The sequence below is a fragment of the Poecile atricapillus genome, chromosome W (genome assembly GCF_030490865.1).
Source record: "Poecile atricapillus isolate bPoeAtr1 chromosome W, bPoeAtr1.hap1, whole genome shotgun sequence".
In the NCBI taxonomy this organism is placed as follows: domain Eukaryota; kingdom Metazoa; phylum Chordata; class Aves; order Passeriformes; family Paridae; genus Poecile; species Poecile atricapillus.
The window spans coordinates 54,061,179-54,086,261 of NC_081288.1; the positions used below are offsets into that span (position 1 = coordinate 54,061,179).

General features: G+C 39.9%; 2 protein-coding genes across 2 annotated transcripts in view; one reads left to right on the top strand and one right to left on the bottom strand.

The window, feature by feature from the left end:
• The first annotated feature begins 419 nt into the window (after positions 1-419).
• Positions 420-10,786, top strand: LOC131591876 (protein Wnt-16-like). The gene is made up of 4 exons (XM_058862985.1): positions 420-748; positions 841-1,079; positions 1,879-2,165; positions 8,883-10,786. The coding sequence occupies exons 1-4, from the start codon at positions 663-665 to the stop codon at positions 9,345-9,347; spliced, it is 1,077 nt and encodes a 358-aa protein (XP_058718968.1). The 5' UTR covers positions 420-662; the 3' UTR covers positions 9,348-10,786.
• A 3,449-nt stretch (positions 10,787-14,235) lies between these two features.
• LOC131592194 (protein FAM3C) overlaps positions 14,236-25,083 on the bottom strand; it is a 31,539-nt gene continuing 20,691 nt past the window's right edge. Inside the window, exons 6-10 of the mRNA XM_058863536.1 lie at positions 21,612-21,670; positions 20,040-20,090; positions 19,510-19,594; positions 17,420-17,546; positions 14,236-16,402 (exon numbers count right to left, since the gene is read on the bottom strand). Coding sequence (XP_058719519.1) covers positions 16,313-16,402; positions 17,420-17,546; positions 19,510-19,594; positions 20,040-20,090; positions 21,612-21,670 — 412 coding nt within the window. The 3' untranslated portion in view covers positions 14,236-16,312. The remainder of the gene's footprint in view (positions 16,403-17,419; positions 17,547-19,509; positions 19,595-20,039; positions 20,091-21,611; positions 21,671-25,083) is intronic.

The window sequence follows — 25,083 nt, forward strand, 5'->3', positions numbered from 1 at the left end:
GTGCGGAGCGGTGCTGCGTGGAGCGGCGCTTTGAGGCGCTGAGCGGTGTTTTGAGGAGCTGGGAGGTGTTTTGAGGAGTTGAGCGGCGCTTTGAGGAGCTGAGCGGTGTTTTGAGGAGCGGGGCGATGTTTTGAGGAGCGGGGCGATGTTTTGAGGCGCTGAGCGGTGTTTTGAGGAGCTGAGCGGTGTTTTGAGGAGCGGGGCGATGTTTTGAGGAGCGGGGCGATGTTTTGAGGAGCTGAGCGGTGTTTTGCAGAGCTGAGCGGTGTTTTGAGGAGCGGGGCGATGTTTTGAGGAGTTGAGCGGTGTTTTGAGGAGCTGAGCGGTGTTTCGCGGAGCGGAGCCCCCACCGCGCCCCGCCCCGGCCCGCCCCGGTCCCCGGGCGGCCAATGCATTTGGGCGGAGAGGCACAGCCGGGGAAGGAGCCGGGGAAAACATCAGTCCCAACTTTCTCACCTTGACGGGAACGGAGCGCTCCCGATGTGTCCCCTCCCGCCGCCCTCCCTGCCGGCCCAGCCTCCCCAGGAGGGCCGTCCGACGGGCCGGGCTCGCCTCGCCAGCTGCCCCCTGTCCCTCTAGCGGGAGAAACCCGAGCAGGGGGGTGTCCCTGGGCACAGTCCCCTCGGTCCCCGCCGCCCGGGGCCGGGCTTGATGCGGCTGCCATGGGGCTCGGGGCTCCCCTCGGACCGTGCCTGCTGCGGGCAGGGCTGCTGCTCGCCCTCTGCCCCGCCGCCGCCAGCACCTGGGTGTGAGTAGCCGGGCTCGGGGTCAGGGTGGGAGGGCTGCGCGGAGCCCTCGTGTCCGTCGGGGCCCGGCGCTGACGCGGGGCTGCCTCCGCAGGTGGCTGGGCATCGCCGCCGCCGGCGGGCCCGAGAAGCCGGGCTGCGCCAGCCCTCCGCTGAGCCGCCGGCAGCAGGAGCTGTGCGAGCAGAAGCCGGAGCTGATGCCCGCGATCCGGGAGGGAGCGCGCCTGGGGCTCCAGGAGTGCCGCAGCCAGTTCCGACACGAGCGCTGGGACTGCCGCTCGCCGCCCGCCGCCCGCCGCGGCCCCGCCGCCCTCGGGCAGCAGCTGAGCAGCGGTGAGTGACCTCCAGGCACGGCGGGAGGGACACGGGGCTGGCCCCGTTCTGTGTGTGTGTGTGTGTGTGTGTGTGTGTGTGTGTGTGTGTGTGTGTGTGTGTGTGTGTGTGGCCAGGAGCCCGCGGGGAGCGTCCCTGAGCCCCGGCGGCAGAGCCGGTCCCCGCCGCCGAGCCGGGAGCTACCGCGGGCAGACCGAATGCTCCGAGCAGACGAAACCTGCCCTTGTCTTTGCTACGTTGCTGTTGCTTCTTGTAATTTTCGCGTAGTACGTCCGTGGATGACACTGCCCGTGGTTAGATCTACTTAACTAGAAATGTTGTTGTTCTTAGACTTCGGTTGGGTTTTATCCCCTTGTGTCGTACTTACTAAATAAGTGGGTCTATGACATATTATTTCGAAAAAATCACTTGCAGGTGAAAAGCAGAGTGGAGAGTAAGGGGTTTGGAATGTGGTTAGCTTTGAGTTTGATTTTTTATTTATTGTTTGGCTTGACAATTTCCGTGGCAAATAAAATCCCTAATCAGATTTAGAAAGAAGTTACCAAAAAATTGCTTGGTACAAGTAGTGTGAAACAGCATCATTAATAGCATGGTCATATGAGGAGGCCCTGAAGTCATTTCGGGGTATGAACATCCACTGCTTTGAACAAGTTAACGCTACAGCCCAGGCTGTAATGACTTTAGACTTGTAACCGTGCTCTTTTAATAATCATCTGGCTTGTAAAGGCCCTGTGTGTAGCCCAGCCAGGAGGGCGATCGGGGGGAGTCCCGGGGTGACATTTCACACCTTGCCGTGCAGGCACGAAGGAGACGGCGTTCGTCTCGGCGGTGACGGCGGCGGGGCTGGTGCACTCGGTGACGCGGTCGTGCAGCGCGGGGAACATGACCGAGTGCTCCTGCGATGTCACCCTGCGGCACGGCGGCTCGGCCAGCGAGGGATGGCACTGGGGCGGCTGCTCCGACGACATCCACTATGGAATGGCCTTCAGTAGGAAGTTCCTGGACGTGCCTTTCAAGAACATAACAGGCAAGAGCGGGAGCGGACTGGCGGCGATGAACCTGCACAACAACGAGGCTGGGAGGCAGGTAGGTGTCATTCAGATGTGGCAGCGCCTGCTCGGTGACCTTCATTGACAAAATGGCATCAGGCAAAGGCGGCGGGTTCTTGGCATGAGCAGCAGTAACATGATCAAACAAACATGTACAAACTCTGAATCAGAGCTGGTTTTAACCAACTCATCTCTGTATGTTAAAATAAAATCCACAAAAAAAAAGTAATAGATCTGTAGTGCTTAGGTAGTAAATTTATCTTAATTAGATATTTGATATTCAGTTGCAAACTTGAAATAGTCCTGTTATCAGCATAATAGGATATGATTTTTGTCACTGTTTATTCTGTCACTATCATGACCTGCATTTTTAATTCTCTCTAATACTGAATGAGAAGGCCAGCTGGACAGAAGGCCTCATTACTCATCTGCAGTCCACACCCGCAGGTGCAAATTTAACATTGTTCAAAGGGGAAATAAAGAGTTAATATTTTCTGTAAAAACATGGGATAGAAATGATACCTTCAAAGTAGCTCATTGGTTAGGACATGCATCAAAGAAGTGAAAGGAGACTGATTTTAGATGGCTTCTTTTCATCCCAAAGAACTTCCAACCCAGGGCTGCTGAGGAAGACTCTGTGTTTGGGTGTGTGACATTGGATTCTCCTTCCTGTCCTGCAGAGGATATAAAATGGGGGCAGAAGTCACTTATACAGGGAGATGTGAGCCTGTAATCTAGTGCTTGGAGCTTACATATGGCATGGCAGAGATTTGTAGCCTTATTTTTCCTTTAAAATTGCTTTCTCTGCTTTACCTTGGAGATTTTATCTTTAATGGTCTCTCTGGGCCCATAATACTTTAAATCTGTTCTGCTTAGTGACAGAGTTTTAGCTAAAGGAAAAAAAAAGAAAGGGAAAACCTCTGGTTTTGACTACACGTTTTGATGGACTCCATTGTGACTCCAAAATTTCCTGTGGCTGTAAGCAGGATCAGTGGGTTTTACTTAACCAACTTTCCTATCTGCCATAGACAAGGAATAGCCATTGTAAGCCATCGTAAGAGCCATGATGGTATAACTGAAAATTACTTTAATTTGAAGCAATTTTTATAGGTAATATGTGTTATTTCATATAAGCTATGTAGCTGGAAAAGCAGGAAGTCTTTCAGGTTCCTTCCAACCCAAACCATTCCACAATTCCATGATACTGTGACAAAGACCCTTTTCATAACTGAATTAGATAAAGCAATCTTTAAACCTAAGTGAAAGCTGGGAACAGTTACTATTCATTTAATTAGATGCCAGTCAGCTAAATAATCTCCAAGGAAGGGTGATTGGTATCTTGCAGTAGGAGATGTTAATAAGAGAAACAGAAGATTAAATTGTTATTTCCTTAAGGAAAGAGAAAAGTATTGTTTATCATGTTTGTAGAGTGAAATAGTTAAGGAAGAAATATATAGTCAGCTTCCATGCATAAATATTTTGTAATTTCTTGGCAAAATGTAGGACAAAACAAATATTTTGGTCACTGTCCAGAATGTAAAATAATGTTTATTGTTGGTACTTGGGATTTCTAGCAGCAATATTATCTGAAGTAAAGTTAGCATAACTCTTCCTTTTTGTATTTTCAAATCTTAACTAGGAGATGCTGGAAAATGTTTGCCTTCATGTTTTGGGGCTTTCAAGAAGGATGTTTTGATCTCTTATGACCTTTTATAATAAATACTATCATGTTCCTGGTTTGCTGTCTTGCAAAAGCAGTCTTCCAGGGACAATACATCTGAGTTTGTTTGGAGTTAGTAACAGGACTGGTATGTGCAGAATTCTCTTGTTTCTCTCCTATTTCAGTACAAAATGTTATTTTACACTTCCACATTTCATAGTTATCGTATCAGCATCTAAAAATTTTATGTTTTAAAATTGTGTGTCTTTTGAGTTGTCCACTAATCTGACTCTCAGAAGATTCAGATTGTATCCTTATTCTGTTACAAGAAAAACATTCATCATCTTTTAGCATGGCAATTTTCAGTGTACTTAGATGTCCATATGTGAGTTGAGCTCTTCTGCTCCTTATACAAAAGCATGTGGGGAGTCAGGCACTATGGGTTGAGTACCACAGTAGTCAACTATGGTAGTCATAAAAAAAAAACCTAAAAAAAAAATTTAAAAATACTAATGATAGTATTTTTTTACTGCTGGAAAAATTCTGCTCACTTTTCCACTTGTGGAAATTTATTTGATGTGGGGCTTGTGTTCTCTCATTGAAAAACCTGGCTTATCAGAGAATTTGTTTTTGCTGATACTTGTGGATTGGTAAGAGACTCACCAGCAGTTAGAACTGTTCTTAAGTGATGCACCTCTGGTAGGACGTGCTTGTCTTCACCAGTGGCTGGAATTGGGACATTTGATTACAGGCATTGGTTCCTATGACAAAACAACTGCTGGCAGTCCTTGTCTCACAGCTGAGAACAGTGCCTGCAAACAGAAAGCTTAACTTGGAGGTGTTAAGCATTAACTGGCATTAGAGGGTATGCAAACTGTGATTCCATTGACACTCTTCATTGCTGCAAATCAGTCTCTGCTTTCTGCCTCCTCTCTCTGTTCCAGCCACAGGTTCCCACCCTGTGCTGCTCCCTCTGTTAATTGCATTGGATCTGTGAAAGGAAGACAGTTTAAAAATGATCTTTCTCTCAGGTTTAATTTTCAAAAAGAGCGGCGTTCATCCCGTTCATCACTTAACCCTGCACTCTTGTTGTGCGTGTTGTACCACCAAGGCTGAGTGGTGGCAACAGGGGCAGGAGGAACTGCTCAGATGCGTTTGTGGCTGACCACAACACTTGTGGACCCAGCTCAGCTCCACACTGACCATTTCTCACAGGCTGTCAGTTCCATACCCACCTAAGAAAATCTGTCCCAACTTGCTTAGAGCAACACATCTATCTATCTATCTATCTATCTATCTATCTATCTATCTATCTATCTATCTATCTATCTATCTATCTATATCTATCTATCTATCTATCTATCTATCTATCTATCTATCTATCTATCTATCTATCTAATCTATCTAATCTATCTATCTAATCTATCTATCATCTCTCTATCCCCTAGGTTTCTATAACAGTGCTCCTCTGGAGCTCTCCATGGAATTTTGTTTTATAGGGAGAATCTGCTCACTATTTCATGAATAACTGAATAGATTCACCATATGAATCTAAAGTGTGAAACAGAACACTGGTTGTGGAGTCAGTCTGGAAGTCGTGGTCCCAGTAACTCTGCAGTCACTGGGCACTGCTGAGACACAGGTGGGTGCTGCAGCTGTGTCACACCTGAAGGCCTTGTTGGCTCTAGAGGCACTATCTTAGGTTTGTTTGCATCAGGAGAAGATGCCTAATCCCTAAATTTTTCCAGATGTTCAATTATGGGAACTTTTTCATTGAAGTTCACATGGCAGACTGAGATGCAGCAGCATGTTCTGTGATCAGGCAAAGCAAAATGTCCCCTCCCTGTGCTGGCAGCTTAAAGTATATTGGAGTCCAGGCTGAAAATTTGCCCATCCTAGCAGCTGGGAAGCCAGATTTGTAGTTCCACACTCATCTTTTTGTATTTGTAATTCCTGCATTCATCTTCTCATCCACACACTGCTAATGTATGCTGCATTTTTATATTTTGATATCAGTCTAAGACTTCAACATCAGTTTCTGCTCCTGTTTAGAAATGGTCTCCCTCTACTTTTGTTTAATTCATCCTCAGATGACTCTGAGTGTCATCTGCTGGGCTACTTGCCCACATGGGATTAACTCACCCTTTGCACCAAGCAGGCATGTCTAGAGCTTCCTCTGACAGTTTCTGGATCCTTCAACCCTTAGTAAGGACTGCAGTGAAAACAAGGATTACATCTGTAACCTTATAAATCTAGTAGCACAATTTGATTTAAAACTACTTTGAGATTCTAGTTACTTGACAAAAATAAATTATCATTCAAAATCTGAAAAATACTATTAAATCCTCTCTATTTTAAAACTGTGTGTGAAATTTATCTTTTGATATTGTGTTTCTCTTTTCCTTCACATTTTTATTAGGTCATCTCTCCTCTAGCAGACTTTTTGTCCTTTTATTTTAAATTCTTATCTGCCTCAATCACTCTTATATCTTTATGATTAATATTATGACTACCCAGTGATTTCACTATTCACAGATTCTTGAGATATGAGCAAGGTCAAGTCTGTCTATTAAAGAGAAACTAGTCTGTGTAAAAGAGATGGTAAGTATCTACCAGTATTAACTAGCAGTTGATTTGCCACTAAAAGAGTCTGTATGTGCTCATGGGTGAGAGTTTGCTTGTTGCGATATTTTTATTTCTTCCAGTAGTGCTGAAAAATCTCCAATTGCAAAAGCAGCCCACAGCATGTGGAAGTATCTCCTGTACAGGTGCCTCTCTTGTCCAGGTTTAATTTGCAAAGGCTAATGGCTGTTCTAGCTCTTGGCATATGCCTGCTCTTTCTTGCTAATGTTTTTTGTGAATGTCTTGCATATTTGGCTTCTGTAGTAACCACCTACAAATCATTCCTGTTTATTCACCAAAGATGTGACTCCAAGCAAACAGTTAAATCATATGTTTTTTAAAATGTTTGTAGAGTTTTGTCCAAATGCCAGCTCCAGATTGTGTACCTTTGGGGCAGAATGTGGCAGGAGGCCTCAATGCCCACTGAAACCAATGGAATAACCATGCTGGACTCATCCCAAACTTCAGTGACCACAGTCACCCTCATGAAAAGACCCAGTTTAGCACACAGATTAGAAAAAGCTCATTTGATTTGCCCTATTCCTTGGCTGGTTGTGGAATTTGTGCTGCCTGAGTTACCAATGTGGAGCCTGGGACCTGAGTTTTTTTCTGGTCCTGCAGAGGGCCAGTGGGGCTCGGTAGGATTTGAGGTCTCAGATCTCACTGCAGAATCAAGGCTTAGGAACTGTCACAAATTAAACTATTTTCTCAGGGACAACCAGAGGAGGATGTTAGATTTGTCTTCTGTTTTTTGAATTCAGTTTCAGAAAGAGATAGACTGACAGCAGTTAGTATCTGTGGAGGTGAAGGGATAAGTGAAGGCTTAGGATGAAATTTAATAAACATCTTGTAGTTGGGATGTTGGGTTTTCTTTTGTTTTCCCCATGTTTTAGTAAAAGTGGTTCTTCCAGAAGAAATTAATTTGAATATGCATTGGCCTTGATGCATGAGAAGTTTCCAGACAAACTTACTATGAGTTAATTTAAAATCCACACTTACTGTTAAATTTCCCAATTGTTTTGATTTTGGAAATTAAATATGGGGGAAAAGGTTAATAAAATGTAAGATGGCAACATGAGCTTTTCACACCACTAACCAATGGCCCATATGAGTCTACAGGATGTCTCAGAAGCTACATTAATGCAAATGTGAAACAAACCAAAAATTATGGTATCGTGTGCTACATCTGTACATGTGTACATGTGTGGTTCTTCAGTGCCCTTTCCAGACTCTAATGTGAGGGTTGTCAAAAGACTAATTGTATGATTTTATACCATGACTATTAGATGTTAGAGAAGGAAGTATTGTATTGATTGCCTTTTGAGTGTTTGAGTCAGTCTCTAGATAAAGATGAGACAAAGGAAGTTACTGCTTGTTTACAGATTCCAGTTATTTGAGGCTTGATATCCTATAAACTGTGCCAAAATTGTTGTGTGCTACAAAAAGCTTAACACAGGCTTCAGATTCCCATTGTTGGTCAGAGCTTTACTGTTCAGCCCAGCCCTTGCTTCTGCACGGGCATAGAAAAGTAACTCAGCTAAGGGTATTTAAGTGTTGGCAATAACTGTGGAAACCTTGCTAAAACATTGAGAGTTTTAATTTAATATGAATGTAACTTCCTAATTGTGTGAAATAGAGCCATTATGAAACTGGAAACACTAGACATCCATACTAGAACTAGTTAAGTCTAAATTAAAAGAACAGGGCTTAAGACTATAAGTGAGAAGCACCTGAGATTTATTACAGAATACCTGAGCTGAAGACACCTCTGCCAAACCATGGTGGGCCTTTTGATAGGCTTTCTGTGAAGCTCAGAGATGTGAGCATCCTCCTGCTCTTTCCACAGTTTGCCCTGAGGTGCCTCCTCTTGTGCTGCTTTGGGTGCAGAGCCACATTGGTTGCCCAGGCACTGCTGTGTGACTTCAGCCATTCCTGTGGCCTTAGTTACAAACAGTGCTGTGAATGTTTAGTGATCATCATGGTAGCTGTAAAGTACCCTAAAAAGGCAACATAACTGGGCACTTACTTGCCTGGTGTCTTCCAGCATAGGAAGGGTGCCTTGACCTGCCCTATCCTTGCTTTCCTTTTCTGCTATTTCCCACTAGACCCTTTAACCCATGAGAGCCTTTTGCATTCCAGCAGTGGGAGGAGTGGCTCAGGACATGTCATTCAGGTATTTAGGATCCTCCAGAATGGAAAGCCATCCAGAAATCACAGCTTTCACTGTTATGGTCGGTATTGCTACATTATGCCCATTGCAAACTGCAAATGAAGAGCACATCTGAAGATCATGCCTCTCACAGTGGGGGTCCAGGTCTGGAAACCTGGTTTCTAACACGTGCTCTGACTTCCCTGTTACAGAAATGGCAGTGGCAGCTGCAATATTAAATACTTTGAGACCTCTGTGTTACTGATGTCAGGCAGCATTCCTGATGAATGGAAGACCAAATGTTGTTCTTCCTTTGTTTTCAGGCTGTAGCAAAGCTGATGTCCGTGGATTGCCGTTGTCATGGTGTTTCTGGGTCCTGTGCTGTGAAAACTTGTTGGAAAACCATGTCATCCTTTGAAAAGATTGGCCGGTTTTTAAAGGATAAGTACGAAAACAGCATACAAATATCAGACAGACTGAAAAAAAAACTGCGCAGGAAAGAGAAAAGCCAGAGAAAAATACCAATCGGGAAAGAGGACCTGCTGTATGTGAACAAATCACCCAATTACTGCGTCGAAGACCAAAGATTGGGGATCCCTGGCACTCAGGGCAGAGAATGTAACCGCACCTCGCAGGGGCCCGAGGGCTGTAACCTGCTGTGCTGTGGGCGCGGGTACAACACCCACGTCGTCAGGCACGTGGAAAGGTGTGAGTGCAAGTTTGTCTGGTGCTGCTACGTGCGCTGCAGGAGGTGCGAGACCATGACCGACGTACACACCTGCAAGTAAGATGAAGTACAGGAGGCCTGGCCAAACCATCCACGCTGTGTGGTGCACTGGGGCAGCAATCACTGTTACCATGTGGGATTTCATAGGGATCAGCCTCAGGGGGAACAGGTACTGCCAGACAACGGGGAGCCCAAGCATGCCGCGACCGAAACAGCTGAGCAAACACCAGGCTGCACGCAGGGACAGCTTAGACAGCAAAAAAGGACTCCTGATGACACATTTGAACGTGTTACTCCATGAGCAGGGACAGATGCTAAACTTTTCAAGCATTCAATAGACACGGTGTCCTGAAGATCCGTGTGGTGGGTAGGTACAGTGGAAAAATGTCAAGATCTCATTGAGCCAGAGACAGAAGAGTTAAGAGAGTTTGTAAGACACATTGAATATAGTCCTTATGTCTGTGCTTTTAAAACTGGGACTAGATGGATCCACTAGATAGTTAATTTTTGCAGACTTCAGAAAAACCCACAAAGGTAGGGAAAGAGTTCAGCTGTTGACCACAAAGCATTTGCTTTGCAGCCGTTCAGAAAACTGCCTTGTGCATAATGTGCAGAAAAGTGTTGGGAAGTGAGGAACATGTGTGACTGGAGAGAGCTCAGCAGTGTCTGCTGGAAAAGGAGGGTCAAGCTGTGCCCAGGGGAGAGAGGCTGCAGAATGTGAATGGGGTACCAAATAGCAATCTCAGGATTTTTAACACGTTGTCCTTCAAACACGCAAGGGATTAGTCTGAGAAGGGACCAGTTTGACATTTGAAGGAAATAAAATCCTCTGCAGGCATTTCCTGAGTATCTGAGCACACATTTTGCAAGTCAGCTGATTGTCACCCTACTCTTGAATTCTATGCAATAACCTGCCACATTCAACCATGTCACTGGTGGTTCACCATCATTATCAAAATTTACCATGTGAGATTTAGTCCAAAGGAATCTGCCATAAAGCAGATTTTTTAAAACGTATTTTCTTTATAGAATCAGCAGAATTTTTCATTAGGTTGCATCCTCAGTAAGTTCAATACACAATGTAATTTATAGATTGACTCACACCACTAAAATACTTAAACTGTTAATGATAACATTTTCTCTGTCTCCATATGTTGGCTTAATTTTATTTTACATCTGTGAAAGATTGTTTATTTTTATGCAGTGATTTAATGCCTGGCTTAAAAAGCATCATGTGAAAGGATTACTGTTGTTTAATTGTGCAAAGAACTATTTTTGATAAGACAAGAAAGTTTATATTTTGTAAATATTTAAATTATGCAAGTTATGTAAAAGGTTTCCAGAACTAATGTGATAAGACTACAGCCCTTGAGATTTGTTGGTCAGATATTTGTTAATATTTTAGTAGCCTTTAATTGATTTTTATTTGCATGTGCTGGGGGGAATGAGTCAGAGAACTGCATAAATGTTAGGGGTTTTTACCATCAGGGTGGTTATAACTATTGCAGTTCATACACACTGATGAGAAACACTATGATTTTGTAAATGATCCATTAATTAGTATTATGCATACTTTCTGTTTCATTATTCTCTTAAATACATTTTACAAACACTGAAATCCCAGGTCCAGCAGTAAGTACTCCCACTGAAATCAAGGGAACTTGGAAGGGTTTGCAATCCCTTTACTTCTTTCATACTAACAGCCAGTTTTTAGAAACTTGGGACAGTTTGGCTGAGGCTTTCAAAGTTACTTTGAAGAATTCATTTCCTAGTTGTCAGTTATTTTCCCTGGAAAGATGGTGACCAGATTCTGAACTGTCACTCTTTATTGGATGTGTAGATCAGGAAGAAGGAAACAAAATCTTCTGTGTTGTGGTATTTCACTGCCTTATGTGGATTATCTTAAGAACATCAGTTCAGCAATAGTGGAGTCCATTATATGCTATTTGGACCTTTACTCCACATTGGCCAGTCCATCTCCATTGGCCTGACCAAATTATTATCTTGGGACCACAAAATCTGCTGTCTTTGTGAAGGGTGCTCAGGATGCCTCACTGTCACAGGAGGTTTCAACACCTTCTCTGTGAAAACTTGGTAGGGAAGACATATCATGGTGGAAGACCCTGAAGAGAAAGTTGTGACCCCAGGCTGTTTCCACAGTGAAAATAAACCCACAGGTTCCTCAAGCTGTGCCACAGGACTGACTGGCAGCAAGGATGGGTGATGACAAAAAAGCACTAAGTCCAGAATGAACAGTATCATACTCCCTGCTGAGACCGTATTTGGGATAATACCATTTTGACCACTTAAATAACCTTGAAATATTATTTGAACTCAGTAGTTGTTTTGGTTTTGGGTTTTTTTTCCTGTTCACTGATTTAAAGATCAGCAAGAGAAAGAGAATTAAGTAGCTCCTTTGGCTGCCTCCAGGGATCAGATCATTCCCAAAGGATGGAGTGATTTCCATACATATTACATAGTAGGCAATGTAGTTGGACTATTACGGTGCTCTGTGCTGATCCCTACCTCTCTCCACATATATTCTAATGCCCTGAAACATTGTTTTCATATCTGCTCACTTCAAATGATGATAAACAGATGATTTTCATTTTACTAACTAATATACTACAAAACACAAGGTATAGCTATCTACATGGTGGGTTAGGTCTTTTTGAGGCACTTAGGAGAACTAAGATATAAAAGTCAGAAATCAAGACATCCACCAAGGTTTTCAATGAGATGATTCACCTACCAAGACCTGGGAACTTGAGACTGTACTGATAAAAGCAGGCAGAAAAGGATAAGCAGAGAAGATTGCTGTAGCATTAGGAAGGAAAAAACATTTTTGCAAGCTATGTTCCACAGAAGATAGCAGTCTCTTCCACTGCCATCGATCAAGTTTCATTTTTCATGTTTTTGCATGAGCCTGCAGCTGTATCATGCTATGGACAACCTTAAGAAAGATACAGACCTTTCTGAGGCAACAGGTGATTACATATTTAGAGATTATAGCAATCAAAATACAATATTAAAGGAACTGGTTTGCAAGTTCTGGAGAGAACATAGGGCAAGGAAGAATGTAAAAAGATACCTAAGTGGAGAGTCATCAGTTTTTAACTTGCTAAAAAGTAATTGTTAATTTTCAGCTAAGAAGATTTGGACAGCACGAGTCAACCCACCTAGATGGACAGTTCAGCACAGGAAGTGATCTCTGAGGAATCTGTTTTAACCTATGAGTCTATGAAGGATGTCTTAGATCTTTGTAACGTTGAAAGGGATAACTACAGAGGTAGCAAGGAGGAACTAAAAGTGGCTTTAATGTTATCAGAAATGCAAAGAAACAACTCAAGCAGAGCATGTTCTCTCTTACCATTCTTCATTTTTTCACCCCCCAGGGAGGCAGGAGCAGGATGTGGCTGAAGCTCAGGTGTTTGTGCCCTGCTGTCCTGTTGCTCAGAGGGTGAGAAGCAGGGTCCCTTGTATCCCTTGTACAGTATCAGGAGCCACTGACACCCCATGGTATCACAGAACAGGTCATGAGCTGTTCTCACACTTTCCTGCTTCAGCCTCAAAGTTCCCATCTAGCCTTACAGGCTTCTTCAAGTTTCTTTAACAGGCCCCTTGGATTAAGGCTAGGCTATTGCCTTACAGCCTTAAAACTGAAGAGGATTTCATCAATAAAAAGCCCTTTGCTCAGTATCCACCTTTGCCATGACCCAAGTCAGTTGGGGGGGCACCGCAGCCCTTTCTATCCTTACACAGGAAAGTCAGTCAGCACTTAGGGTGGCAGTATTATTTCCCCTTCTGAAATTACCCACCTGGCCTCTTACTTTATTAATACACTTATTCTTGAGAAACACTCAGACTGCAGAAAACCCAAACAGTTCAGGAGACATTACATACACATCAAGCATTTAGCAGTCAATTCAATGTTTGAGGAAAGTGCCACAGTAAGACATGTGGAAAGCAAAACATGCTGAGCAAAATAAAGCTTTTTCCAAACTGGCAACCAGGAAACTAAGGCTGTAAAAGGGTCTGCTTTTTTCCAGAAGGGGGAAAAAAATTGGATCATGAAGGACACTAGGGAAGGTCCAGAGGCATCAAGGCAGAGAGTCCCTTCAGTTTATTTCTTAGGACTCCTATTAATCCATATAAAGCAGCACTAGTAAAGCAGTTGAGAGCTGTGGTTTACATTGAAGTCATGTTCAGGCGCTTTGAATCTCAGCTGGGTATTCCTTGGTGAAAATTAAGTTGAATCCTTCTTGTGTTCTTCCCCCTCTCTTCTCACAGCTCTGCCTTTTCAGGTAGACATACCTCACAACCTTTTTCTTGCCCTTCCCCTGCTGCTCTGTTCTCAAGTCTGCATGATGTTACAAATGTTCCCATTACCTTACAATGGAAAATATGGATCCTGGAGATTTGTCACACACAGGTATTCACACACCTGTACCTTTGTAACTGATTTCCTATCTCCAGCTGGAGAGCCTAGAACAGTCATCTTTGTGCTTGGCAACTCAAATGAAATGCAGATAGATTACCAGAAAGTCTTGCTCATAAGGTTGAGAGTTCACCTCAGCAGCAGGATACTGTAACTTCCCCACTCAAGGCTGAGCGGGCAGGACCAGATCTTGCAGCAAGTCAAGGAGGCATGATGGTGGAGAAAAGCAAGGAGATCCCGCTTGTGTGGCCACGCCAGTACAATTTCGTATTATTTGGTAAGAGTCTTATTAAATATGAAACCATACGGCTGTGAGGACACTGCTTAAAGAGTAAGAGGAAGATTTCCATCAAAATTGTAAGAATCAAATTATTTAAGATGTGACAAAAATAATTTTACCACATTGTCTTAAAATTCATTGTTTCAAAGTTTTGTTGCAAGTCCAACCTTAAGGGGTTAAGAGACTCATGATGTATTTACTCAACTTGGATTGCTAATAAAGGCACACATTCTTCATTTAATTTTGTAGAGGGAATTTGAACTTTTTAATTTGAAGAAAGATGAAATATTCATTTGCATTCAAAGTCAAAAGAATAAAGACAATTAAGACAAGTGTAGTCCAGGGAAACTACTAATGAAGCCAAATAGTTTCTTCCTCTTAAGACCCTGCTGAGTAACATCAAAATTATTTTGGTATTATTCTGAATAGCAGTGTAGCCAATACAGGCATACACACCAACAGAACTGTTTTTGTGTGAAAACTCCAGGAATTAAACAGTTAGTTTTTCACAACAGGCTTAAGTAATGAAATAGCATTTCAAACTGATTAGAAAAGGGGATTTTACTTCAGTGAAAAAACACATATATTAACACATCCTCCTACACAGGAAAATCTGGAAGGCTTAACAAAAGCACTTTCACTTTTCAAAGTGTCAGGTGCATTTATAGCTAATTTACATTAATACCGAGGGAAACAAACATTATTTAAAAAGCTAGTTAAACATAGAGAACAACTCAGAATCCAGTCTTACTCTGGTATCAGAGAGTATTTATTTTTCTTACAAGATAATTCTCAATATTGCTTGAAACTTTTAGTGCACAGAATTTGACTCAGATAACATCAACAATAATACTATTTCTAATGCCTCTGTGTTAAACTCACTGTGGGCTCCTGAAAAATCCTTTGTGGCTTTTGTCCCACAGTAGTAGCTTGAAGTTTTTGAGAAATATACCAGAATTCATGACACAAAGCTCCAAGAGATTATAGCCAGTTCTGTGTCAGCCCCAGTTTTGTGAATATGGACACAGTCAGCTAGCATGGTATAACTTAGTTTCAGGAAAAGTTCAAGCTGGCCCTACTTAAAAGAAACATGTGTTTAGAAAGAAGGTAAGGTCTTCACACAGCTCTGATATAAGGTAAGAATAAGGCCACTTAAACTTGGTCCTTTTTTTTCCCCATGAAAAAAAGGATGAGGGAAGCATCATCAGTGAAGTTTACACGTCACACATTGCATAACCCAAGACACAATGCTGTCTCTGACATTCCACTGAAGACAAGATTGCCCCGCCGGCTCACGAGAAGTACTGTAGGTGGTGAAGGTGCACAAATGTGTACCCTGAAACAACCCTCACTAGAAGGCACACTGCTTTCTAACAGGCTCTTTGTGATAGGGAATTTGTTCCTGATGTTAGAACTACAAGAGGAAGCTCTTCCATCACGCACATTCACTGCGTGACCAGCCACTGCAGCTGATCAGCCACAGAGAAAATCAATGGGTAAGCAGCGGTACAAAAGCTGCAATAAAAAAAAGAAAAAATCAGCTACAGTACTGCTGCTTAATGTGCCAGTTTCTTTCTATAAAGTAAACACTTTCAAGTTAAGTACAGATTCTTCCAGGCTGCTTTTAAATATCACACATGCTATTTATATATTTACCTTAGTTCATCCCCTAAAGATTGGAAAAAAAATTTCTATTGTGCCTTTCATGGCATATCTGTGTTAAACCATCATGTAAGTCTTCCTTTGCTGATCATTCAGTTTTGATGGGGGACTACAAAATAAATTTTTGGAGCACTTGGTATTAGAATAACCAAATAGATTTAATAAAAATTGATGCTGCCATTAAAAAGGCAGAGGATAAAAAAAAAAAAATTAAAGCTCCTTATTAACGTGTTACTAAAATCTACAATATTCCACCAAGTTTACATAGTCACAGCAACATTGCACTGTTAAGAGGACAGTACATTTGTCACAATCTCTTTATTGTCCACATACATAATTTATTAGCCAGTTATCTACAAGTATTATTTACCACAGGCAAACTAAATACTGTGCTTTTAAGAAACCTGCATAGAAATGATTGGATGTTTCTTTTATTTTGGACTTATTTACAAAAAGAATTTCTATGTGTGTTAGCAATAAATAATCCCAATATTCAAAATGTCAGTGCTCATGCACACACTGACAAGATGGCTGCATGCTTTAAAAAAAAATTTTACAGTACAGTCTCCTTCATAGCCCTCTCTCTCTAATAATAGCAGAAAGTGCATTTTCTTCCATATTGTTTTTCCTTTTCTTCTGTTTTCATTTACTCTTGCTTCTGAGGGATACAGCCTTCCATCTCAACAACTTCTGGCCAGCCTTCGTACTTGTTTGTGTCCTTGTTATTCTTTATATGCTACAAACAGAAAATATCAATCTGCCGTTAACGTGAAGTCATTTATCCTTTTGCTTTAACTCAAAGCTTTAAGACATACTTATTTTCAGGCCATGAACAATGAAAAATCATCATTATTAACTTCTTGTACTTTAAATCAAATATAACAATCTGTAAGTATTCGCCATTTAAAGTAACTTGCTCAGACCAGTGTATGGTAAAAAGTTAAGCCATATGGGGAAAACATTTTTAAATTTTATTATAGATGTTTGCTTTGGAAGAGAGAAGCAAGGAAAATTAATGCATTAAAGCATGAACCACTAGGTAAAAATAAATAAGGATTCTAAATTTACAAGGCAATGAAAACAAATAGTGAGATTTGGATGAACATTTTATTTGTCCACCAAACAACCATCTACAGTCAGGTAAGACCTTATTGCCTCCAAGAGTCTGCCACTGTTTCTGCACTTAGTTTCTCCTCCCTTACAAAGCTGGCAGAAGAAAACACATCTTCCTTACTCTGCTACTACAGAGCTACTTTTACCAGTAATTAAAGGCAACATTGACACATGCTGAATTCTAACAGCTAAAATATGGGAATATATTCTATTTCACAAATTTTGCGATGGCAGCAATTTGAGAGAAGAGCAACAGTAACACCTGAGAGCTGGGAACACCAACAACTTAACTACCCACTTATCTCATGGAAGTTCAGTGTTCTTAGTGCATCTAAAATACAACTCAGGCAGAAAGCTTTGAATTCCTCAGTTTAACTTTATTCATTAAAAGGATGAATAATCTAGTTACTGGCATAGTAAGATCTACACCATTTAAGATTTTTTTTCCTTATTTATGAGTCACCAAAGAATTTTTTTTGGTATGTTTAAAAGGAGGACGATATTTAAGGAGAAAACCTGAAAACAACACTGTGTGCCAGTACTGCAGTAGATAGCCATCTTGAAGAAATGCATTTATAAAACATGCTATGCCTCTATTAATGCAGGCTCTTAAATTACAGGAAATTACAGAATCACAAACCTGTTCAAATGGACTTTTAGTCTTAATTCCTTTACCACCACAGAAGACCCAGTTGTCTCTGAAGCCAAGGTTAGTAATGGATGTGCTTCCCAATTCTGCGATCAGTTTCCGTGCTTCCTCATTAAGCCTTGAAAAAGCCAGAGAAGTTTGTATGTAAATAAAATACATTAGCCCCTAGAGCTTTCACTGCTCAGTGCACCTGATCTTACTTAACATACTTTTATATATTTTAAGTCAGTCAATATTGGGCAAGATCTATCTTTCAGAATCAGGTAAGGTTAGTTCTGAAATCACCTGATACAACGAGCGCTGCTCTTTCATACTATAATGTCAAGGAACCAGGATATAAAGCTATCACTACACCAACAACAGCCAAGAACCCTCTCCTGTGAGAATTTATACATCTCAAGTTCTGTTAGCAGTTCTCCAAGCAACTAAAAAAGTCAGCCTTTAAAGCAAACATTGTTTGCAGGCTCAAGCTGAAGTCTAGATAAAGTAAAAGCTAGTTTAGATTAGAAGAATGAAATGAGTATCTGAAGTAAGTTCTCATATGCTTGGGGCAGTTGATTGAAAATCCAGAATGCTGCCTCACAGCATGGTTCAGTGTCTGTAAACCCAAGTAGGATAATTTTAGTATCGAAAGGAAAACAGTTCTGTAGGATGAGATATCATTCCAAAATCTCCAAATAGAAGCTTTTTATTTCTTCAATTTACTAAATATGCCTGATTACCAAACAGGACACAAAACTTCTGATTACTACCACCTATTGAGATATAGATGTATGACTCACTATAGGCAAAATTATGAAAATAATTAAATACTGTGGAAGTTATTTGCCCAACACATAATCCAACTTTTTCAAGCATTAGGACAGCTTGATTATTTGCAATTTTGTTTCCAAGACCTGGCATTTATATTTACTATCAGCTACCAATGTTAGTTGTAGTATTGTCAGTAAGCAGTAGTTCCTGGCTGTTAGCATGACAAGGCCAAATACAACTTCTTGTTTAGCTGTATTCTATCTACATACAAATTTGCAAAAACATCAGCTTTAACATGATTACTGAAGCAAAACTAACCCTACTTATCTAAAATGTCAAAGAAGAAAGGGAAGAAAGTAAAATGTAAAGTAAAAAAACAAGTGAATAGAACAACAGAGATTGATCCAATCTTGGCTAAAACCCCAGTAAATTGGTTTCTTCTTTCCTAAAAGCAGTGGATGCAAACACACACTGTTTACTGTGAAGATTCCACACTGCAAAGTCAGGACTTAGTCACAGGGAGGCTGCTTCTGTATCAAAAATACTGACAAGTTGTACATAACAAATTGAACCAAAAGAGAACAAAAAATGTATAGACTACATTAACAAAAAAAGTTAATTAGTAAAAAAACAGAGGAAAAGGAAAGAAGTTTCAATTTTCACTGTGAAAGACAATCCTTTGTACAGAATGACTTAAGGGAATAGATTATACTACATATTCCACAGTGATTTTAGTATCTATTGAAACTGACCCAAGTTGTGAAAGTTGGAAGACAATGCTTCAAGAGATCTGAACTCTCTTAGACTACATCTAGATTAATAAATTGAATAGCTTTAGGGTGGAACAGTAAAACACTGAGGCAAAAAAAAATATAAGGCTCACACTAGTAACCTCTGTGACTTTAAATGTAAGAATACAGGCAAGGCTTGTTGGGAATGGTCTCTGCCATCCTGTAACCACCAATCTCTGTCTTGGAGATGATCTGAAGAAAGACAGAACAGACACTTTCCACCACAGTATGTTCTCATAATCATGTTCTTGTGTCTGGACCTATCTGAATTTACTAGCCTAAGACAGAATGAGCTGTCAGTAATAGAAAAATCAGCATACCTGTACCTGCTTAGTTTTAGTTTGATTTTTGTTGTGCCCAAATCACATCTGCATTATTAAACTAGTGAACTGAAAGTATAGTTCCAAATCTGTCACCTTGGAAGAACAAAATCTTATTAAAAGTCCTTGTGTGATAATTTTTTTTAATGTATATTTAATGTATAAAACAGCATGTAAAAGTTAAAGCAATATTTGCTGTTTAAAATCAATTACATACTTGGTTGCACCATCATCATATGTTGCCATTAACACAATCGTTCCATCCTGGATGGTCTTCAGAAATTCAATAAGTGGTGCCACATCTGAAAAGAAAGAGAACATAGAACTGTTTAATAACAAGCAATAATTCAGTATTTAAACACCTGCAAAGATATTACTTTTAAGAATATTTGTAAAGATAATATTTATATACATAAATATATATAATACTTGTATATATATCTTTATTATAAGACATGGAGTGAGAGAAAGCTAAAATGCATCAGAGAACTCTTATTTTATAAAAGGATTGTGTAAAGGCATAACTACTAATGAGAACTACTCTGGAGAACAAGTCTGATTAACCACACCATTCCCTCCCATCTCAACTACTTGTGTTTCTTTAAAGTTGCACTCTTCTCACAATTTCAAAGGTAGAGGTGAAGCACTCCCTTAACTATCACCTTAAATCAGCAAATGGAGTCTGGACAAGAAGGAAGAAAAAAGGTACATTTGTTGTTTCTCTCTGACCAGTGTAATTGCACCTACCTCCTCCCCACATGTCAAAGAACTTAGTATCCAGTAATTCTCCTGTTTTACCTGAAGAAAAAAAGAAACATTTGGTGCCATCAAATATACCCAAAATTATTTTACAGATAACATGCCCGACTTCTCTTACACTTTCAGAGAAAATGCTGCAGAATACATTAGAAAAATTAATTATGGTAAATTTTCTTTTATGGAAACAGCATAGTGGGTTGTGAAAAAGTGCAGGAAAAGGTAAGAGGAAAAAAGTGGGAAGATCCACGGAAGTGTTGGAGTCCAGGCCAGATGTAGTTTTAAGCAACCTGGTCTATTGCAAGGTGTTGGGGGGTTGAAACTGGGTGATCTCAAAGGTCCCTTCAAGTACAGATCATTTATGCCAAAATTGATTTTGCATCAAAATCACTTTGCTAGAAGTGGAATCTAAAATAAATGGTAACACCCACAGGCTCTAAAACCAACAAAGAATGTTCAGTTCATATATCTGCCTTCTTTTAAAGACAGTTTTGCAAAAATAGACAGTACAGCCTTAGACTGCCTTTTGTGCCACATGGAAAGTCAGAAAGATTAAAATTAGACTGCATGTTTTGCTACAGACTGGAAATTTTAAGTAGACTTAAACATCCAGAATAAATAGAAAAAAGTGGACAATATAGTATATCTCATTACCTTTTTTTATTATGCTGTCTACAAAGGAGTATTTGATGAAAGGTGGAGTATATTTTAATATATACATTTATTTAAAGTTTGGAAGACAGAGAGAAAGACTGGATCTATAAAATACAAAGATAGGTATTTTGGTTTTGAAAAGATTGAGACAATTTAGGAAAGCAACACAGGATTAGGAAGTATTGTTCAAGTTATGTTTTAAATTATGAAAATTGGAGTACAATCCACAAATAACAAGAATTTATGTTATGCAGTGAAATGACAAAATGCTATCTCAGTTCTACAAGGAATCGTTTACCAACACATTAAAGACAAATTTGCCAGTGCTGACATTCAGTTCAGCTTTCAAGGTAACACAGAGTTAAACTTGTTTGGTTTTAATGAAAATTACAAACCCTGAACACAATTGCCTAATATGATGTATTTACAGACAAGATCTATGGACCAAATATTCTGATTCAAGTGAGGAAATAATGAACTGGTCTTTCTGTGTAGTCACAAAACTATTAAAGATGCCGAAGAAGTTTCACTGAAAACAGAACAACAGAAGAATACAGTCTACAGTTTAATTAGTGGTGGCAACACACAAGGCCAAGAGAAGTAGCATGCATCTCATGTCTTTTTCCATTTTTCTGTGCATTAAGAATTTACATGATATATCAAGAAGGCAGTCACCACAGCATTCCACATTACTATTTTTATAACCCATTTTTAGAAGCAAAAATGCACTGGGTTTTCTGCTTTGTAACAAGGTGTCGGTGCCAATACCTGACATGATCTCAGTATAAATAAGCTGAATACTTCCTTTTCTCCTTGGTGCTTGCCTTTCACCATCGAATAGTATTTCACCTTAAATTTTAGAAACAATTTGAAAATGAAGACAATCTGCCCACTTAAAATGTCACTTACCATTGACCAAGGCCATATTTATTCCTCTGCCAACATTATTTTTTACTCCACTCATTAAACTGCAACAAAATAAATATTTTTATTTTTAATAGGGCAATCTTCAGATTGAAATATTTCTGGTTTTTAAATAGGACTGAGTTCTAAGAGATACATAGTTAAAAGACTGCATGTTCACAAGTATTTAAATGAAGCAAAATCTCCTTGAACTAATCTATGTTCTTAAAGCACTGCAGAATTTAGAATAATACATCAAGTATCACCAGCTGTATTGATTTTATTTGATTACTTAATCATGGTTTCAAAGTATGTCTGTATATTAAAATTGCTACAAAACTAGTGTTATTTATGTAGTTATGTTATTAGTGTTTTAAAAAATAACCAAATACTAATTTGTGGAGCTCAGCAGTCACATAACCAACATTTTAAGCTTTTTTTTTTCGCAAGAACACAATGAAGAAAAATGTGTCAATGAGTTTAAAAGCTACCTGAACAGAAGCATTTAAAATTCACATTAAGAAACAAGAAAGGCAAAGCACTTAGATTACACATAACAGGAAACCTAACTGTAAGAAAAATAGCGCAGTGATGGGACTTTAGCAAAAGTTGCATGCAATGTTGGACTAAAATCCCAAAACCATGTCAGAATCTATGACAGTAATTTATTAAGCAAACTCAAGAGGGGCAAAGAGGCTGAAGAGTCCCATTGTGAAATGGAAGCCCTTCAGAGTGGTAAAGAGGAGGAAACAGGAATGTTAAGATTTAGAGAGGATGCTGTGCTGCCTTAGACCACGGTGGCTGTACCACTCCAGTGAGAGAAAGCTTCCAGACCTGCCTCACTGGCAGTTCACACAGAGTGAAGAACTCTGATCTGCTTTCAGGCCCCAAATATCCCTCAATTAACAAGCTAGGGTTAAAAGAGGTAACAAACAGGACAAACAGTTGGAACAATTACATAATTTAAGATAATGAAGAAGCCTTCAGCAGAGATTAAAGAAAGCATCTCAGCAAGAGCAGAGGTGCACACGTCCTTAGTTACAAACACTCTAAAAAATGTTTTAATTTCATCCTGACCAGGATCTCTTTAACCTCCCTAGCTGGCTTTAGGAAGGGGCTGCACACGTGTACAATCCTGTTACATTCTAAACTTTTTTTACGTTTCTTCTGCAGCAATACAATTTTCCGGTCATGTCTGAACACCTGTTCTCAGCAATGCATCCTTACACACACAGCTTCCACACCAGCTCTCTTATGCCAACTTCTTAGTGACAGGCTAGAAACAAGAAATGGTCTATCATGGAAGTATGTCCAAAATCTTCCTCTCTGGTGCTATCTTTTGCACCCAGGATGAAGAGAGAAACTAAAATTTAGAGGAATGACAAATTGAATAGACAAGTATCAGAAACAGATTCATTATTCAGAGAGGCTGTGAAAGACCACCAGATAAGGGCACCTCTTGGCAGAGTGAATTTAAAAGGTTTTAAAGAACTAGTAATCAGAGATGATCAAATTCATATTCTTCTGTTAGTCCCTTAAATTATACTATCTGCCAAAAACTGTGATTTAAATTAAAACTCTAATTCAGTAATTTCTGAAAGAAAATACTTGAAATTTTCTGCTGAAATTCACAATTTAATTCTACTTAGTAGGGAACTCCAGAAGTATTTTAGCTACTAGAGGATCAATTCTGCTCTGATCATGTGATTTGCACGTCATGTCTGAACATTCTAAACAAGAAAAACATGGCAAATAAAGATTGGAACATAAATTAATAAGGGCAGTGAAGTTCTGAACCCATTCTTTTCCTCCTGTAAAATTTAGTGGGCATTTAATTTACCAAAAAGAATAATAACTTCCTTTTATTTTAACTACAAAATTCTCTGTAAATAAGTACCAGTAGAAAAATATCTAATACTGAGGTGACTAGACACTGAAACTCCACATTTTCAGTATCTAGTTATAGACATATTAAAAAGTTATAATGGATTCAGATATCAAAACCTGCAACTATGAATCCAAGAATTACTAGTTACTAAAGGAATGCAGTACAACATTCTACCATTGGGTTTACTGTGGCACAATCATGCAACTGGCATCATACTAAAGTAGAACTGCATGGAGAAGTTGCTGGTAAGGAAGTAAATACAGCCCCCTCTAAAAAGCCCATGAAGTAGCAACTACAATATTTAATATTTTGATGATGCGTCCAGCATGTTTTTACTAATTCAGATTATGGCCTCCCAATACAGAATAAGGCTATAACTGAACTTGTATACAGCAGAAATCCTGTTTCACATTAAAATATGTATATAATAAAGAAAAATTGACAAATTATTTGCATTCTGAATAGTATCAGCAACTTTAGTGCTTTCATACATCAAGTGACATCCCTACACTTAATACAAAGGAAAAATACTCTAGATATCATTCACAAATTAAGAAAACTCATTCCTGATGTCCTGTCTTGGAAGTATGAAGAACACAAAGTAATCAGAAAAACCTTTTTGCAGGTATGAGTTCAAAATATAAAAAAAGCTACTCAAGAGGAAACTATATTCTTTCAGAGCTCAGATATATTACTTTATACACTTGAGACAGCTTGTGCATCATCACAAACACAACAGGCTGCAATGCAACAGCTTCTCACAGGAGGGCAGCCCTTCATCAGTTTTAGAATTCTTCCAAGAATTTAGTCAACAAGTTGAGAGCTTTTGAAAGAGAAAGAAAACCTCTTTTGAGCAAAGCAGGAGATCATATAAAATCAATCAGAAAAGTTGAATGATTTGACAGTTAGGTTTCACAGACATGACCAGTTCTCCTCTGAAGGAATTCAGAAATATGCTTGCCAAGGAAAGCTGGATTATAGAATCCAATAGCTGTGAATTGAAGTGCCTGCTTAGAGGACTTTTTACAGCAACAACTTTTTACATCACTTTCTTTAGCAAAATATCTAGTAGAGGATTTTCTCTTTTTTGGACAGAAATAACAAAACTCTTCTTAGTTAATCAGTCGGCAAGACATTAAAACAAAAAAAAAGTCAAAAATCCCCAACAAAACAACCTGACAATCCTGAAATTAAAATATATTACCTGAATTCTCAACTTTTAATCATCAAATCAGCTTAAGTCTTCACAGATATTAAGCTTCCTATATTAAGCAACCAGAATGAGACAGTGGCATGTTTTGTAACCCCAGCAGAAATACCATGCTGAGAGATTAGATTAGCCTGCCCAAGGTCACCAAGCAAGTCCCCAGTGAGAATGGAAAGCAGAAGGAGCAGCCTGCAGTTGGTAGCTGCCAAGGTGAGCTCACGTGCTCCCCAACAACACCAGGTGCTCTGCTGCAAACTGACTCCCACACAAGTGAGCTAAGCCAGCCTTACACAGGAATGCTGCTTGGTGCTAGATACAGGCTTCTCTAAGATCACTTGAGACTAGTCTCACAGCTGTTAGACAGTAAAGTGATGGAAAATGTT